Source organism: Gossypium raimondii, chromosome 10 (assembly GCF_025698545.1).
Source record: "Gossypium raimondii isolate GPD5lz chromosome 10, ASM2569854v1, whole genome shotgun sequence".
Lineage (NCBI taxonomy): Eukaryota > Viridiplantae > Streptophyta > Magnoliopsida > Malvales > Malvaceae > Gossypium > Gossypium raimondii.
The window spans coordinates 30,904,049-30,923,019 of record NC_068574.1 but is presented as its reverse complement, the minus strand read 5'-3'; the positions used below and the strand labels follow the sequence as shown (position 1 = coordinate 30,923,019).

General features: G+C 32.3%; 2 protein-coding genes and 1 long non-coding RNA gene across 4 annotated transcripts; 1 reads left to right on the top strand and 2 right to left on the bottom strand.

The window, feature by feature from the left end:
• Positions 1-2,020: 2,020 nt before the first annotated feature.
• LOC105777440 (dirigent protein 18) lies at positions 2,021-4,138 on the top strand. Its single transcript, XM_012600712.2, has one exon. The coding sequence runs from the start codon at positions 2,070-2,072 to the stop codon at positions 2,805-2,807; it is 738 nt and encodes a 245-aa protein (XP_012456166.1). The 5' UTR covers positions 2,021-2,069; the 3' UTR covers positions 2,808-4,138.
• On the bottom strand, positions 3,077-4,068 carry LOC105777439 (hydroxyethylthiazole kinase). Its single transcript, XM_012600711.2, has one exon. The coding sequence runs from the start codon at positions 4,066-4,068 to the stop codon at positions 3,244-3,246; it is 825 nt and encodes a 274-aa protein (XP_012456165.1). The 3' UTR covers positions 3,077-3,243.
• Positions 4,139-12,736: 8,598 nt separating the features above from the next.
• LOC105776719 (uncharacterized) lies at positions 12,737-16,508 on the bottom strand. Of its 2 annotated transcripts, none has more exons than XR_001128067.2 (6): positions 16,079-16,508; positions 15,003-15,100; positions 13,999-14,068; positions 13,590-13,691; positions 13,305-13,378; positions 12,737-13,060 (listed from the first exon to the last, which is right to left on the bottom strand). It is a non-coding gene; the product is annotated as an uncharacterized LOC105776719 (long non-coding RNA). The 2 variants fall into 2 exon arrangements; XR_001128066.2 differs by having other exon boundaries at positions 15,003-15,109; positions 16,079-16,507.
• Positions 16,509-18,971: the final 2,463 nt, after the last annotated feature.

Sequence of the window (18,971 nt, the reverse complement as noted above, 5' to 3'; positions counted from 1 at the left end):
TCTCAAAACTCGTTTTAAAATTTTGTTTGTGCAATCTATTACACTGCTTGTTTGTTTGGTTTTTTTGCTGGAGTATGATTGGTTGCAAAAACATTGTTTTCCCTCGTGTTCACTCTAGCGGCAGAAGTTAAGATCAGAACTCTAATCTGAAAACTCATTAATAAAATGGATCTTTTGGGCCTCAAAAAATAAAATGAGCCTAAACATGATTTGGGCTTTGAAATTAATTTGAGAATAATTTAGGCTTGAATTGGACTTACAACAATTTGGGCCTGAACTGGATTTAAAATTAATTTAGGCTTTAACCCAAATATCTTAAACCATGTATGATTTGGATGTGAACCTAACTCAATTTGGATAAAACCTAAATAAATAGGCCTGCTCTATGAAAAATAAAACATTTTTAAAAGAAAATAATTTTATTTTTATAAAATTTAAAAAAACAGATTTTATTTAAACAAAATAAATTTGATTTTTTTGGATATCCAAATATCCACCCCTCATGCTAAATTCTCAAAGAATTAAATCAAATCAAATTAGAAATAATTTAAAATTAAATGAAAAGAATAAAATTTTAATTTAATTCAATTTAAAACCCTTAAACTTAGTAAAAATTAAATTGATAAATCGAAATAATTCTATTTAGAAATATTTCGTTTTTCACCTAAAATCCACATCAAAATGCCAAGTATGTTGGCACTTTGTTTCTTAAACGCTTTGTCTGATTAACTAATTAATTAAAACTCAACTAAATGCATTTGAGATAAAACTAAATCTGAGTCACCAATACTTAAACCTCATTTCTTTTAGCAACATCATACCATTACTTAATTCAGGTCAACAGCGCATCACCGTAGCAGCTCACCCGGATGAATCTTATATATTTATATATTATTATCATATCTCATTTTTTTTATTAAAATTATGATTAATTAATTATTTGAATATATGATATCCTTTTTATGAATATTTTTTCAATCATTGAATTAAATATAATTTTTTTAAATATGAAATGGTTCAAAATTTTATAAACTATTTTATGCTATTAAATATTTCTAATATTAAATACATTATTTTTCATATTTATTAAGTTGATTATCAAAACAAAATAATTGTATTATCCTTCACATGTAACGTACTAAATGTTAATAAGTGTTTTGCGTTACTATAAATAAATGGGGTAAAAATTTGAATATTAAAAATATTTGTTTATTTTATCTAACAATATATGTTTAAAATAATAAAATATTAAACATGTGAGAATAATAAAGAGTTTTTGGGGGATACTACTAAAATTATTTCGTTCAGAAAGGCCACATTTTAAAAGCCGAAGGTACAAAGATTGCTTTTGGTTTGATTTATCAAACAATGATTTTACTGCAGAAATCAGAATGTTTTATGCTAATAAGAAGGTGAGTTGTTGTGATAATGGGGTTGTAAGCTGACCACCAGTGGCACCGCTCAGGCCTTGCCGCGGGCACATGTGTATCTACAACGCAAAACTTCAAATCTCATTAACAGCCAATGATTAGTCTAAGCATTGGCTGCAACAAGCAAGTCAAGTACCATCCAACCACTCCACCCTGTACGACCTCCTATTTTCCACCAAATCCATGAGATGAAAGATGATGCATTCCACTACTAATTTATATGCACTTGACTCTTTCCAAATTTTGAAGTTTGGGATGTCAATTTTAACCTGAAGTTAAAAATCAAAACTTGCCTACCAATAGAAGCTACAAGGCTACAACTTCCTTCTTATAGTCACCCATTCTTAACTGGAAACACTATAGTAATCTTTATGTTAAATGAGTTTTGAGAATCGAATCGTAATTCATCTATCTCCTTCATCCATAATAATAAATAAAAGAAAACACACTCTCCCCATGACTAATGTAACACCACCAACTTCACCACCTCAAAATCCTTCCAACGACTCCATAGCTGATGCTATCCTCTCTGAGTCTCTATTTAAAGAGGAAGCTTCATGATGTCTAGCATGCTAATCTCAAAAGGCTACAGAGCAGCTATTCATTAGAAGACCAAAGACATTCAGAAAACATCACAAAATGTCAAAGCGACTAGCCCCAGATTGCATTACAATGCTGATTGCTGCTGTCTACGCGGTAACATGTTTGGCAGCAGTTAACCCCGCAGAAGAGCTCGTCCTTGAGTTCTACATGCATGATATCCTAGGAGGAAGTAGCCCCACAGCTCGACCAATAACTGGCTTACTTGGAAACATCTACAGTGGTCAGGTACCTTTTGCTAAACCAGTGGGATTCCTGCCCCCAGATGGTGGAGTTGCAATCCCCAATGCCAACGGTGCTATTCCTACTGTCAATGGCATCACTGGCCTCCCTTTAGGAACTGGCTTAGCTGGTACAGCTTTTGCCGGCAATCCAAACCAAAATGTTAACCCTCAGATCCCTCTAGGACCAGATGGCTTGGGACTTGGCTTTGGAACAATCACCGTCATCGATGATATACTCACTGCCAGCCCCGACTTAGGGTCACAGGCAATAGGGAAAGCTCAAGGAGTTTATGTAGCCAGTTCAGCAGATGGAACAACCCAAATGATGGCATTCACAGCTATGATCGAAGGCGGAGAATACAACGACAACCTCAACTTCTACGGAGTTTACAAGATCGGAAGCACCATGTCACATGTATCAGTCACTGGTGGAACCGGCAAGTTTAAGAATGCTTGTGGAATTGCTGAGATTCGACCACTTATACCACCTGGCCAACATGTAACTGATGGCGCTGAGACATTGCTCAGGATCACCGTCCATCTCAAATACTAGAACTTAACTTCCAAATTATTTCTGTGCTTGGTTGTGTGAGAATCAACATGGTCATGCATCTTCAATGTAACAATTTTAAAGATTTCTCCTTAAACTTCAATTTACAACCGTACGAAAATTTACGATCAGAACCACTCGTTATAATAGTACAACATTGAATAACCAATTTAAATCAAACATTTTGACAACTCTACCAACAAAAAAGAGAATCTTAACAAATTCATACATAATAACCCTTCCATTCACATACTTTGATATGGCGATGGTAATTATGAAAAATCATGCAACATATTTTAAATTTATTACACTGGATTGAAGCAATTAAGTTTTAATTTATAAAATAGTAACATAAATTTCGCTAATTAATATTAGAATAATCTGAATTTTGCCACTCTAAGCTCTACAAAAGAAAAGGCATCAATAGTAGACTGTTACTTTATATGGCAGTGATTTTAACACCAGAAATTACAGCAGTTTGATCAAGTCCGTGCAGAGAATCAATCAAGTGCGTCCGCAACGAAGCCGGGCCTCTCGCCGTCTCCATCCCCAGCTCTCCGGCGACGCCAAAAACGGCCAACGCGGAAGCTGTTGCTTCCATAGCATGCGACGGATCAGTCGCGACAAAAGCGGCGATCAAGGCGGTGACAGCGCATCCCGTGGCAGTGATCTTTTGCATCATCGGCACGCCGTTTCGAGCTCCGACGATTCGATTCCCATCGGTGACGAAATCGACTGCCCCCGACACCGCCACCACGGCACCGCTGGAATTAGCCAAGGATTTGGCGGCTTCGACGGCGTCTGTTGAATCGTGAGAACTATCTACGCCTTTGGTGGAGGGAAAGGAAGCTTTAGCCAAGGCAATGATTTCGGAGGCGTTGCCTCTGATAACGGTAGGCTTAAGGGAGATAAGATCCAAACACGCCTTCAACCGAAAACGGGAGGCACCGGCAGCGACAGGGTCGAGGACCCAGGGTTTATTCAACTTGGAAGCCAACTGGGCGGCGAGTTCCATAGCCGGTAACCAGTTGTCGGAGAGAGTTCCTACGTTGATGTAGAGAGCGTTGACTTGAGGGGTGAAATCTGGGGATTCGTTGGGAGAATGGAGCATGGCAGGAGAGGCACCTGCGGATAAGAGAGTGTTGGCCGTTAGATCCATGGAGACAAAATTAGTGATGCACTGGATTAACGGTGATAGAGAGCGGACTGAGCTGAGGTAGGTCCACGCCTTTGCACCCCACTCTCTTTCTTCCCCGTCTTCCATTTCTGTCTTCTGTGATGGAGAAATTTATTGTTTTTCTATCTATAAAGGACTCGCTTGATTCTTTAGTTCAGCCGATTTCTCGCTTATTTCCATTTTCTAAATTGGTTATTATCACTATAACTTTAATCTTAATAACAAGACACTCATTCAACTTTTAAAAGAATAACAAATCAATTTTACTAATCATTTTTCAATAAAAACATAAATGAAAAGTGACATGACATTTAACCGACTCCTTGCTATCATTAACTGACTAGTTAGAGAGTTAGCTATCATTTAATCAGCCCCATTTAAGAACCCTAGTTGGGCAATAGAAAAAGAATAAGAAAAGAAATGGAGATGCTGATCGTGATTTTGGTGTGCTATTGTGGAAATCTAACCAATTTAAAATGTAAGAAGTACGAGAACGGATTTTGAAATCCTTGTTGTTGTTTTTTTTGCTTGATTTGATCCACCATTGATGTCCCATTCATGAACTGTGTTATTGAGTTTTTTGAAAAAAAGTGAGGACATTGAAAGATGCGAGGAGGAGGGAGAGAAAAACATAGTGTTTGGTGTTGTTATTTGTAATATTGTTGTTGTTGTCTAAATGAATAATCAACTTAAGTGATAGCTGGTGTTGTTGTTGTTGAAATGGAAAACCAACTTATGTGACACACATTAATAATAATGAAAATCAAAATAATATATAATGTACACAATATAATGTACACATATTAATTTAAATAAGTAATAGATATGGAGTGAAAAACTTAATATAAATAATATATGCACAATAATATATATAAAAAAGTTGAAATAAATAAAATATATAATAAAATAGGGTTTAAAAGAAATAAATTATATATATAAATGAATTCAAAAGAAAATGCATAAACATATTTAAAAGGTAATAGCTAGAATAATATGAAATCAATAGCATAGGACAAAAATAATTTAGTATAAATTGTGTATATATTTATATAAAATAATAATGTCTAAGAATATTATTCTATAAATCTTTAAATAATAAAAATATATAAAAGTGAATTTTAAAAGAATAAAGTATAAAATAAGCCATAAAAAATAAATTATATTGAATTTACATAGAAAATATATAAAATAATAAACGATAAATGTAAATAATAATATGTGATAAACTTAAAGTATTAATGAAGAATTTAAAATAATAAAACAATAAAAAAATAAATTAAATATTGAACTAGATTGAAAACAGAACAAAAGTTGAGGGAAAATCGTAATGAATTCTAAAATAAAACGAATTGGGACCAAATTGAATGGGCGCTAAAGAGGGGAGGGCCGAATGGAAAAATAAACCAACTTCTGGACACGTGTCCACTTCCCAGCTCTAGGGATTAAATTGCAACGCGCAAAAATTAAGCAAGCCAATTTAAAAAAACTAAAAAAAAATAAAATAGGACTGAATTAAAACAAACAAAAATGCGGAATGACTGTGCATGCAAATAACCCAAATGGCAAAAACACGCGGATCCTCCCTGGGTCGGATCACAGCGCGAGTCAAAGGCCGTTAAAGGACGTCGTTTTGGCACTGGGAACCCTAGCTCAAAACGGCGTCGTATTGTATTATGATATAAACAACATTTTCTAAAAAAAATATTAGCAGCCCAGTTTAAAAAAAACTATTGCCCCCTCTTTTGCTCTACTAGGGTTTCGACCCTAGCATCCATGCTGCCGCCGTTGTGCCCACCGTGGAGCCGCCGCGAACGGTCAAAGCCAGGTGAGTCGCTCCCCTTGACCCGCGCTGTGACCTGACCCAGGGAGGATCCGCGCGTTTTTTCCATTTGGGTTATTTGCGTGCACAGTCCTTCCTCATTTTTGATTGTTTTAATTCAGTCATATTTTCATTTTTTTAAATTGGCTTGCTTAATTTTTGCGCGTTGCAATTTAACCCCTAGTGCTAGGAAGTGGACACGTGTTCAGAAGTTCGTTTATTTTGCCATTCGGCTGGTCTTGGGGTTGTTGAAATTGATCAATTTAATTTTTTTATAAATTGTTTGTTTTCTTAAATCGATTCTTTGCTTATTTAATCGATTCATTATTCTTTGAATCGATTCTTTGTTGTTTAACTCGATTCAGACTCCAACATAAATTCACTATTGATATTCATTTGGTCCCTTATTAATACATGCACCTCATTTGTCAATACTGAATTACACTATTAGCTACTACCAAAAAATAAGCTCTAATAGACATAAGATGGGCCTTCATAAGTTAAGTATGTTTGTTGTTTTAAATTGATTCTTTACTTATTTGAATAGATTGTTTGTTGTTTTAAATCAATTATGTACATTCAAAGAATCAATTGTACAAAAAACATACCACAATTCACCAATTGTCAATCAAATCGTGTTCAAGCAGTATACAATACTTAAAACAAAAAGATAAGATAAACACACAACCATAAAAAAAATTGACTAAGCATGCAATTGTCTATGAATGCCCATTTTCTATGAATGTCCTCCTACATTTAAATTACACATTACCCCCAATGTCTGTAACCTAAACAAAAAATGCACATACAAACACAAAATAATCAAAATATGCAATACAAAGAAATAAAAAAACACATATAAAAATTATTAAAGTCCTCCATAATCGGGGAGACCCATATCACCACCGTAAAAGAACTTCCATGAGGTTATCGAAACTTTGAATCGGTGTTTGTTCTTTATTTTCGAGACAACCACCTCCACATTCTATTGAAAACATTGATTCCGTCTTATCTTCGATCGTCGAGATAGCCTCATAATGATCCACTTCTCTTCAAAGCCTAACCAACTCTAAAACTCATTCCGAGGTACTATATCTTTGGGCAATACAAACTCAATGTTATATAAATTCGTATTGTCCTGAAATGTAGTTTTCAAGCCAAAAGAAAAATACATGTGATCGTCAAGTACGTTAATCAGCTCCTCCAAAATGATAGTCAGAAAGTGTGTCGGCTCCTCTATACTTTCACTTAATTGCAGATTTAACTCTTCCTATACATCTAGCTCTACTCTTACTCCTATGTTAATTGAAGTGAAGAGACCATCTTCGCTTCTCACAATCTCATCACAGTTTCATTAACTACCCGATAGTCAATGGTGTAGCAAACGATGGTTTCAGAACCCCATTGTCGATGATTGAGTCCGTAAATATTAATATTTAATATTTATGAGGTTAGTATAAAGTTTAACTAAAGTTTGGTTCATTAATTTTATCATTTGGATAATTATAACTAAAGTTTGGTTCATTAATTTTATCATTTGGATAATTAATCAAGGTACAATAACTAAATTATAAAAATGATAAAATTTAATTGCTATGGTATTTTAATTAATTGAATGACCAATTGAGCAATTGGACCTTTCCAATTATGTTAAATAGTGGTGGAGAATAGTTGTAACCCACTAAATTTGTTAATTAAGCTTAAATTTAATTAAACTTAGGCTAATTAAGTTAATTTAATTAATTAAAATATATAAGCAAAAATTAAAAAGAAAAGAATGCCATTTTCTATCATCTTCTCCACCTAGCAGGAGAAAAAAGAAGAGAAAATGGTTTAGAAGCTTTCAAATTTTGCCTCTTAATTTGGTGAGTTCGATTTAGTCTTTTTCTTGTAATTTGTATATTTTTAAGGTCCTGGAAGCTTGATTTAGCTAACTTGTGTATCAATTTGTAAAATTTTTAAAGTTTCTAAAAGTTTCCATTAATGAGTTCTTGAAGTTTTTGGTGTTAAATGGTTAGATTTTGAGCTTAGATATAAAAAGAACTAATTTATAAAGTGGAATTTGTTAATTTTGAACATAGGGACTAAAGTGTAAATCATTCAAAAATTGGAATGAAATTTCTATAATTATAGACAGCAGAGGGCCTTAGAAGGATGTAATTGAAATCAATTTCGAAATCAAAGCTCAAATTTGAAAGTTATAGCAAATTTGATTTGATGGACTAAATTGAATAAAATACAAAAATTTAAGGACATTCAAAAACTAAAAAATTGGACTGATTTATGCATCCAGTAGGCTATTATAAATTGTTTGAAATTGGTAAATTGAATTAAATTATTATATAGATCAAGATTTGAACCAAACTGAGGATAGCCGGGGAAAAGACAAAATTATTTATCTGTCCTTGTGATTCAACTTGTCTGCTGATTTTGTCAGGTAAGTTCATGCGATATAATTTTTTAATTATTGTGTATTTAAATTGTAAATATATGTTTTTTAATTGAAATTTGGATTATTTACGATTTAGTACAAAAGGTGAGATCTAGACTAAATTACAAAGAAATGAAAATGAACTTATATGTTGAAATTACCTTAATGAAACTTTGTAAATGTCTTGTACACATGATTACAGATGTGGTTAATTGCCAATGAGTACCGAGATTCAGCATTTGTTACGGGCTCGAAGATACATGTGACATAATTTTAGCTTGGACGAGTAACCTGATGTCATTTCAAAGGTTTAGCCTAGATGAGTAACCTGACATGAATATATGTTCAACTCGGACGAGCAATGATTGTGACTAGTACTAGTGTTTTCAAGTTTATTTATCGAGTTTCATCGAGCAATACTAATAATATGAAATAAGATGTGAAAATGATACAAAATGTAAGTGATGTTCAAATATGGTATTAGTAAATGATTTGAATATATGTAGCTTTGATATACAAGTATGATTACTGGAATGATATGTGTTAATATGTTATAAAGTTGATACATTATATGATTGATTATGTATTAAAGCTCAACTTATTGTTGTAATTTGCTATACTAGGCAAACTTTATCGTGTTAAATAGTTTAATATGATTAATTGTAAATTGATGTAAGTTTTTCGTCTAAATGCCTATGGACTTACTAAGCATTCATTATGCTTACCCCATTGTTTTCCCTTTTCTTGCATATTACCATCTTACGGAATGTGTCGATCAAATCTACGAGAAGCTCACGCTATCCCATTATTGATTTGGTAGATTTTTAATCATTTTAAATCTTGATTACGTGACATGTATATAAGAGTTATGCTTTTGGTAACATAAATGTTAGCATTATTAAACATTTTCTAATGTGAATATTTTGTAAGGTAAAGTCTATTTGAGTATGTTTGTTTTGGTAACATTTTGAACTATATGTGTGACACTTGATATGGTACATTTGAGTATGAATGATATGTTTAAATGATAGTGTGGAATGGCTAGATATATGGTTGAATTGGTATAAGTTGAATTGAAATGAATTGGTGCCAAATTATGACATACTGGTTTAATTTATTGGGAAAATGGTTAGATGTAATGTTTTGCATGAATTTGACAAGTGTTTAGTAGATTTTTATGTAGGTAAATGTGTGCTAAATGCACTAATTGTATAGATTAGTTTGGTTGGTTGAAATAGGCACCAAAAGGCTTAATTTATGCCAAAAGTAGCCTCTACGTTGCAAGGTCAAGTGATAGTAGTCGCAACAAGATTTGGATTTTGGGCCACGGCGTGACAAGGAACCCTGTTGTCTCAACGAGGCAAGTTAGACAGTCACGTCTCGACATCGTTTTGAAAATTTGAAAATATTACAATTTGGTTCTAATGTGATTCTAGGTTAACATCAAAGCATTTGCAGGCTCGTATAAGACTCGAGAAAGATTGTACAATGAATTTGTGATTTGCAATGGTTGTGTTTGTAACTCCCCTTACCCGTGTCAGACGCCAGGACAAGGTACGAGGCATTACCGGACTTTAATATAATCAATTATACAAAATTGAGACTTGAAATTTCGTCCAAATTAAATTTTTCTTTTTTTTATATCAGATTTATCAACTCAAAATGGCATTATCAAACACGTACAACCCATACAATATTCGCCAACATTGACAGCTTTATACAAAATGGACTATCAAATAATATGGGCTAAATCAATTATGACACATAACAAAATGACCAAGTCCTTTATACATGCCATAATTTCAAAATAATGTTTTCAAAATACCAGAAGAAAGTTGATAGTGTAGATGGATCTCTGACGATCGCCAAATCTCGAGCTAGCTTGGTGATTCTATAAAACAAGGGAAAAAAGAGGAGAGTAAGCATATAGCCTAGTAAGTAAGTATGTAATTAATAAACAAGTTTCTAGCATGTTTCCATAAATAATATAATCATAATCACACATAAATTCACTATTTATTCAAGTTTCAGCAAGCTATTTATTCGTGTTATAGTCACCAAATTATTTTTATCCGAAGCACCAAAGCTTATACCTCTGAAGACGCAGAAGGTTAGAATGAGGCTGAAGAAGAAGAGCACCAGGATCCAGCATGACCGGGCAAAATTTGGCATTTTTAAAGTCTTTTCTCTGTTCCTGTTACACGATAACGAGCAAAGAGGGGCAGCTGTAATGCCTAAATTTTGTCCGGCCCTTAATAAATAAAAAATTAAAAGTCCAGTTTGTTTTACAAAGTTGAATCCAAAACAAGTAATTGGCTCAGAATACATGGCCCAAATTGAAATAAAGCAGAGGCCCAAAGCTCCGTGGCCCAAATCAGTTGCAGAACCCTAGGGTTTCTAAGAAAACCTTCGCGCCACAGCCAGGATCCACACGAGCCGCATCCTCGATCTTCACCTGCACAGCAAGAAATAGCAAAAAAGGAAAAATCAAAGATTTCGAATCAAAAGTGATTTGTTTCTTTATTTTCTATTTTATTATGGCTATAAAAAAGCCATTGATACACAGTAAAACAGATCCGATTCGGAAATCAGTAAAAAAAGAGAGACTATTATCTTCACAAAACAGAGAGTTCAAACAGGGGTAAGGCGGAAATCAATTCAAAAAGGTTGCTATTACAGTCTATTAATCTACTGTTAGAATATATACTTTTTGTTTTTTTTATTTACATGCAAATAAAATTAAATAAAAAAGAAAGAAACAACCTTTCTTTTGATTCTGAAACTGCGTCGCTGAGACGGTAGAGGGAGCCACCCCCGAGGATCGGTGGTCGGAAACTGAAATGTTTCTTCTTTCCTTTGAGGATCTCTGTTGATATTTTGGGGATTTTGAGCCCAGATTTGGGTTTAGAAAGGCCAAAGGAGCCGAATAGGGTTTCCTGCTTTTTACCACCATGAGATGGCATGGTCTTGGCGTCGGAGATCGGCGGTCAAGATGGTGGCCAAATGACGCCAATGGCCTGACGACCGGGAAGGAGAGTGTTTGGGGAGTTTTTTTTTGGTTTTTTTTAAAGAAGAATGAAAATGAAATTTTTGAAGAGATTTTGGCTTAAATAGCCTAGTGAAACGACGTCGTTTCACCAGGCCTCCCCAGATGCCAAAACGACGTCATTTTGGGGAGGCCGACTCGACTCCAACCCGATCCGGCCTAGGATCCGCGCGTTTTTGAGCGGAGGGGTAAATTGTGCTTTTAGCCCCTCCGCCTTTTAATATTTTTACAATTACGTTTTTATTTGTTTAAAATTTTATCCCTTTTATTTATTTTCAATTTCAATTTAGTTCCCTTTGAACGTCGCCATTTTAGAGGAGAAGGGAAAATTTCCCTTCAGCCCCTCTATGTAATTTGTGTGTTTAATTTAGTCCTTTGGGCTTTATTTATTTACGGATTTGCCCCAGATTTTTCACATTCAGTTCAATTTAGTTTTTTTATATTTTTTAAATTAATTAACTTCCATAATGTAATTATTTTTATTTTTTTATCTGTAATTATTTTTTATTTATATATATGTTGTTTTATATACATATTTATTTATTTTCGTATATATACACGTATATTTATTTTTATCTTGTAATTATTTAATATTTTTACATATTTTTATGTACACTTATATATTTATTTTAAGTAAATATTCTTTTATATCAACAAATACGTATATATATTTTTATTTTATTTCTAAAATGCCTAAATACCTATTCATATTTTTTTAAAAACATATTTTATATATATATGCTTTTTTTAAACATTATATTTTTTATAATCCAAAGATTTACATGTAAATCCATATGTAGGCCTCTATTCTTCATGTATATATTATATGCTTTCTACTCTTTATTTGTTTTGTTTTCTTTGTCCGCTATTTATTTATGTTTACATTCATGTATTTTTTTTACTTATCTTGCTATTTTATGTCATTAGTTATTTTTGCTTTTGTATTATTTTAGTTTGTTTACTATCTATGTTATTACACCATTGATGCACTACACCAAAACGCCGCTATTGAACCCGTCGCTAACTTTTGCGGCGCTTTCCCACAAACGCCGCTATAAACCACGACCTTTAGCGGCGCTTTTCCCACAAACGCCACTAAAGAACATGACCTTTAGCGGCACTTTTGTCACAAACGCCGCTAAAGAACATGACCTTTAGCGGCGCTTTTTTATCACAAACGCCGCTATAAAACAAACCTTTAGCAACGCTTCTCGCAAAAACGCCGCTAAAAACATATCATGCAAAAAAATTATTTTAATCAAATAATATTTATTTTTATGATAAATATTATATTATGTTTTATTTTTAAAATTTGAACTTTAAATATACTTTTAAGGATAAATAAAAAATATTATTTAAATTAAATTTTCTATGAAAATGATAAAAGAAGGCAAATAAAGAAAGCTTAAATAATAATAATAATTAATAAAAGTGAGAAAACGTAAATAATTAATAAAAATTAAAAATTGTAAACCTCAAAATTTAAGTAAAATCAGCACCAATGCAATGCAAGCCATTGTTGAGTCTAATACAAGTGAACAAACTAAGATCCTAAGAAGAGAATCCTATTTTACTAACAGCAGTAAAATATCCATACTTTGTCCAGTATTTATATTGAAAAATCAGATCAGAAGAAGCAATCTCTTTGCACACCATTTCAATTCCTAGTAAGGCCTTCGAAAGTAGTTGATGAAAGCCGGCATACACATCCGATCAATCAGCTTTCAGTTTCAGAATTTCCTTGGTGGTCCTTAAACGAAAATAGGGCATAGGGCATGTGTTCCTACATAAGCATGGAAAAATCCAACTCAGTTCAAAGATAAATAACTAGATATCGTGTTTCAAACGAATGAATGTGCATGTGAGAGTATCTCCAATATGTACTTCTGCCCTTTGTCATATATTTAGGCAGATAGACAATAGATTTTACATCCCAACAACTATTTCCCTGAGTACTAGAGTTTAATCACAGAAAAATCAAAATAAAACATGAACTACAAGGATAAAAAATTGTTCTATGGACTTACCTGCTCAAAACAAAGACTTAAGCCTCTGCTATAGAAGTTGATATATAGAATACACAAACATGCCACAATCAAACCTGTACATAGAGAAAATTGTTTAGGGGGAACAATTCAAATTCTAACACAAAAGGCATATGACACCACTGTATTATCAAAATGTCTATACTTCTACTTGCAGACATAAAAGTATGCATAAATAACAGATTCGAGAATTCAAGTGCCTCAATAAGGTATGTTTGAGGGGAAACTTTATAAACAAAAAAAAAGAAACTTGAACACGATGAGTACCTGAAGCACTTCAACAGAATATCTCTGTGCAGCTGCATTTTGTTCGGCAAATCTACAAGCATCTTCTGTTTCCTTTTGATCTTGCTCAAATAGCATTAAGATCTATGAAATATTTAACAAACATCATTATCATAAAGACATACATATTGATAGAAGAAAATAATCTTCAAACTGCTAAGAAAACTAGCAACTTCCAATTCATGATTCATGAAAACCAGAAACACGGGTTTTTTAGCAAGTTCTGGTAATGCATATTGACATTAAATTTCACGAAGAAGCCTAAGGTGCCAGGTAAAAGCAAGCAAAATGATTTGCATGACAGGAATTACATAGTTTTATAATTATCTTTAAAAACAAGTCGGCAATTGACTGTAAATTTTGGCAAATTGAATAACATATTCCAGTTTACCCTAGCACATAATTGGCGTCGATTGTCCTGCTTAACCATCTCCATCAATGTTGTCTCCAGTTCATCAAATCTAATACAAGTGAGGAATTCAATGTCACATTTGTCAAGGGTTATTTCAGCTGAAGAAAAACAATTCTAAAATAAATAACAGATAAGTTCCTCCTTAAAATGCAAAGATTAAATAGTCACTTATATCCAATTTATAAAACATTATGACATAGCAGAGGTAAAAAGCAATCTGTAACCAAGAAAATAAATTACATTTCCTCTACGGTCTATTAAGAACTGACAATCGAAGAACCAAAAGTAATAGACATAATATAAATTATTAACCTGAGAACAGCTGATCTTTTCTCTTTTGTACCATGATTTTATTTTAAAAATATTAGCATAATAACGATGGTGATTTTTATTTTCTTTAATGTTTTTTACATTCAAAATTATATTTATTTGATTAAAATAGTACAAATTAAAACTCAAAAAATATTAACATATAAAATAAAAAAGTTTAAAAGATGAATAATGTAAACAAACCTAACAATTTTATATGGATATAATGAATTCCTATTAATATATATAAATGCATATAAAGAAATAAATCAACTTTATGATTTTCCAACCAAATTCCTTATTTTCAAACAAAATTAAGAAAATCATAAATGGGCATACACGTTAAACATTTCCTCCTCTTTGTTTTATTTTTTATCACCTAGAGTCGGTTAAGGACAATAACCCAGATATGGAAAATAAAAATTAAGGACACAAGTCTAGTTTAAAGCTTACAGTTAATGGCCAACCCTTCAACGGAAGGCTACCAACTCCAAGGTTCAGAAGAAAAGTTAGGTTATGGAAATGAAACTCATTAGTAAATGACATAATGTTATAGTAAATCAATAAATCCATGACAAGATAATTAGAAGTTAGGTTATGGAAATGAAACTCATTAGTATGTAGCAAGGTGAATGGTGCAAAGTGAATATAAAACCAGTAGTTACAAAGAGTACCTGTATTTCCTATTCCAGGTTTTGACTGCATGATTCCTTGTCATAAATTGAGGGATCCATGGGCATGGCTCTCTGTGGACCGCCCAAATTCACATCACCTTTAATGTCTTGCAAGGATATATATATATATATATATATATATATATTAGTTCAAGAAACAGAAAGAGATTGATTGCAAAATGTTGCAGCAATTACAGAAAGAACTTTTTCCAACTAGCAAAAAAAAGTTAGTAGAATCAATGCCTGAATTTGTTGCAATGCTGCAGTTACACTTTCTTGATTTCCTTAAACCAACTGACTGCATCAAAAATGATGATTGTATGTATGTTCCTAACATGAATATGACATATAGTGAATGAAAAATTATGTATGTGCCTAACATCTTGAGCAACAGTCATAGTTCCATCAACTACAATCAATCCATGACTAATATCTTGAGCAAAAATCACAGGAATCGAAGACACAAATAAGAACCAACCGAAGCACAGTTCCATTCTGTAAATCGATTATAAAGGCCTCACTCACTTCCACCGTACTGTATTAACTATTATGTTAACTACGAATTAACAATATAAGATAGTATCAGAAACTGAACATCTATGGTGGAATTCTGTATGAAATGATTGAAATCAAAAGTATATTTTAAACAAAAAAAAGGCGAAAACTTTCAAGTTTCAGACAGCAAGTTGTCCTAAACCACACAGTTTATCACCTGTCTTTCCAGGTTATTAATAACTTGTAAGAAATCATTCTTTAATACCTTGGTCAGGTGTTCGTTCTACCTATTTGACTGCAAATTCCCACTTAGAGAATTTATATTTCCAATATCAATTTCAACAATCTTTAATCCTTGCAAAGGTAATGAGGTGAATAATACATACATATACATATATCAGGTCTCAATGTATCATGCCTTAACACATAATCAAACATATATGCCTGAAGAATGGAATAAGAAATAAAAGAAGTAGCAGATCCAGAAAATCAATCTAAGTTTCAAATTTAAACCCAGAAAAGAACCCCAAAAGAAAAGAACCCCAAATAGAAATAAAAACCTAGAAAAGAAGCTAACTAACCTCCAAAAGAAAGAAGCTAGAAAACATCCATTGGGAAAAAGCAAAGAAAATGCAGTGAAGTTATCTTTGGAAACAAACAGACCCACCAACAGTATAGAACAAGCTATAGTCTTGGTTTAGCCAAAATAGAAAGCTCGGATCTGTTTAGGCTTAGGATGGTGGTGTTGTTTCTTTTGTTCTGAAAGACAAGATAAACATGTTTGGTGGAATGGGTGGGGACTCGCATTTGTCGGTTAGCCATTGGAGAGCAGAAGAAGAAGGGGAAGTAGAGAAAACGATGAAGAAGGAGTTTAAAACATTGTTGTCTGGTAGCGAGATGGAAAGCTGAGTTCCTTTGATAGGGTCAAGTGGAGAGGAAAGAGAGAAAGGGAGAGGGGAAAGGGTAATAGGAGAAAGGACTTGGTGAATGGAAAGGGAACGGGTATCAAAAGAAGTTCAAAACATTGTCGGCCATGGGAAGATTAAGGATTTCACGGGGGAAATTTTTTTTTGTAAAGTGGCGCGATTTCTCAAAGTAAAATGATTTTTGCTGCGTTTTTTATAAAAACGCCACTATTGCTTATTTTTTGCGGCGTTTAATATAAAAACGCCACAAAAATTATTTTATTTTGAACAAAACACGTTGTTTTGCTCTACTAAAATTTTTTTATTTTGCTAACTAAAATATAGCTATTTTGCTACATGTTCAATGTGGAATGATTTTAGTTTTTGTATTTCATTTTTATTTGTTATAAATTAGTCCTATCCAAAATAGATACTTACCTATCCATATGATCAATCATTACATGAATTTATTTATTTATCAATTTTTAAATCTAATATTTAAATATATCAAATGGTTTAAACCATTTAATCTAAATTTAGATTAAATATTTTAAATATAAAACATTAATTAATTGTACAAAATTTCATCATTTAACAAATCTAAAGTAAACCTTAAATCTTAAACCATTTAATATATATAAAATTGATTTATTATCTCTTAAATAATTTAAACTATAATCATAATTTTAATATATTAAAATTAATATTATCTTTTATAATTATATAAGAAATTATTTAATATATAAATTAAAAAATACCGATTAATCTAAACCTTAAACCCTTAACCCCTATCTCTTAAGCCCTAAATCATAAAACATAAACCCTAAACCCCCTAACCCCTCTTTTACAATTATATAAGAACTTAATTAATATATAAATTAAAAAATACTAATTAATCTAAACAAAACCTTAACCCAGCCCCAAATCTTTAAACCCTAAATCATTAACTCTTAATCTCTAAGCTCTAACCCCTAACCACAAACCCCTAACCCCTAACTACTAACCCCTAAACCTTATTTAATAAATAATTAAAAATACTAATTAATCTAAACCATAAACCCTAACTCGAATCCCTACCCCTAACCCTAACCTTATTTAATATAAATTAAAACACACTAATTAATCTAAACCCTAAATCCTAACCTAACATCGAATCCATAAACCCTAAATCTCTAACTCTTAATCTCTAACCCTAACCCCTAAATCACAACCCTTAAACTAGAACCCCTAATCCATAATCCCTAATTCCATAATATATAAACCTTAAAATTGTAACTCCTAAATCGGTCTTAAATCCTAAATTAACCATATACCCTAAACCATATATATTAAACTCTAAACTATAATGATAATTAATTAAATATTTTAAAATTAATATTATCGTATCTTTTACAATTATATATGAAATTATTTAATATATAAATTAAAAATCAATCATCATGTACCCAAAAATTTTAAAATTATTTAAATAATAATATTTTAATTTTTCCATTTTTAACAAATATTTTTCTATGTTTTTTATTTCAATTTATTTATATGTGTCATTATTTCAAATTTATCCATTTTTAACAAATATTCAATTAAAAATAAATTGAATTTTAATTAATATAAATAAACAATTTAAATAGTAATTAGACAGATAAAATGTTTTTGTGGCGCTTTTTCAAAAACGCTGCTAAAGCACTGAGCATTAGCGGCGCTTTTCCAAAAACGCCGCTAAAGCCCTGAGCATTAGCGGCGCTTCTCCAAAAATGCCGCTAAAGCCCGGAGCATTAGCGGTGCTTCTCAAAAAACGCCGCTAAACCCCGGAGCATTAGCGGCGCTTCTCTAAAAACGCCGCTAAAGCCCCAAAAGGTCAAAGAACGATGTCGTTGGGCTTAGGTTTTTTGTGGCGTTTTCTCAAAAAACACCGCTAATTCTTATTTTTAGCGGCGCTTCCTTAAAGCGCCGCTAATGCTTGATCTTTAGCAGTATTTTTTGTAAAGTGCCGCTAATGCTCGATTTTTAGCGGCGTCTTTTATCCAAACGCCACTAAAAGCGCCGCTAAAAGCCTGTTTTGGTGTAGTGATGTATTATTGTTGTATTCATTATTGTGACATTCATGCACACATACTATATAACCTTACGCCATCTTTTTATTCGAATTTAAAAATGGAAATTTTCAAAATAGAGATAATACTCGTATTGAGGATTTTCGAGATGATTGAAACCCTAACGCATTGGGTTCCGATTTTTTTCGTTAAATCTAACAATCGAGAATTGCTCTTGAATCAAACAAAAATAAAACTTGTCATCGGGAATTCAATATGTTGTGTCCTAACGTATTGGATGTGACACGTTGATTTCTCGAGACATGGATTTTTAAAAATAATAATAATAATAAAGGAAATATTAAATGTTTAGGATTTTAGGAAATTGTGCCCTAACGTATTGGGCTGCGATTTCTTCATAAATTTTAAACAATTAGATATTTTCTTAAATTTTATTACACGAGTTTTTTTTGGACTAACTCATTTTGAAGAGAATAAAATGTTGTGCCCTAACGCATTGGGTGTGATATTTTCTTTTT

Bases quoted from the DNA above. Each gene is read 5' to 3' on its own strand.
- LOC105777439 (XM_012600711.2), bottom strand. From the start codon at position 4,068: ATGGAAGACGGGGAAGAAAGAGAGTGGGGTGCAAAGGCGTGGACCTAC.
- LOC105777440 (XM_012600712.2), top strand. From the start codon at position 2,070: ATGTCAAAGCGACTAGCCCCAGATTGCATTACAATGCTGATTGCTGCT.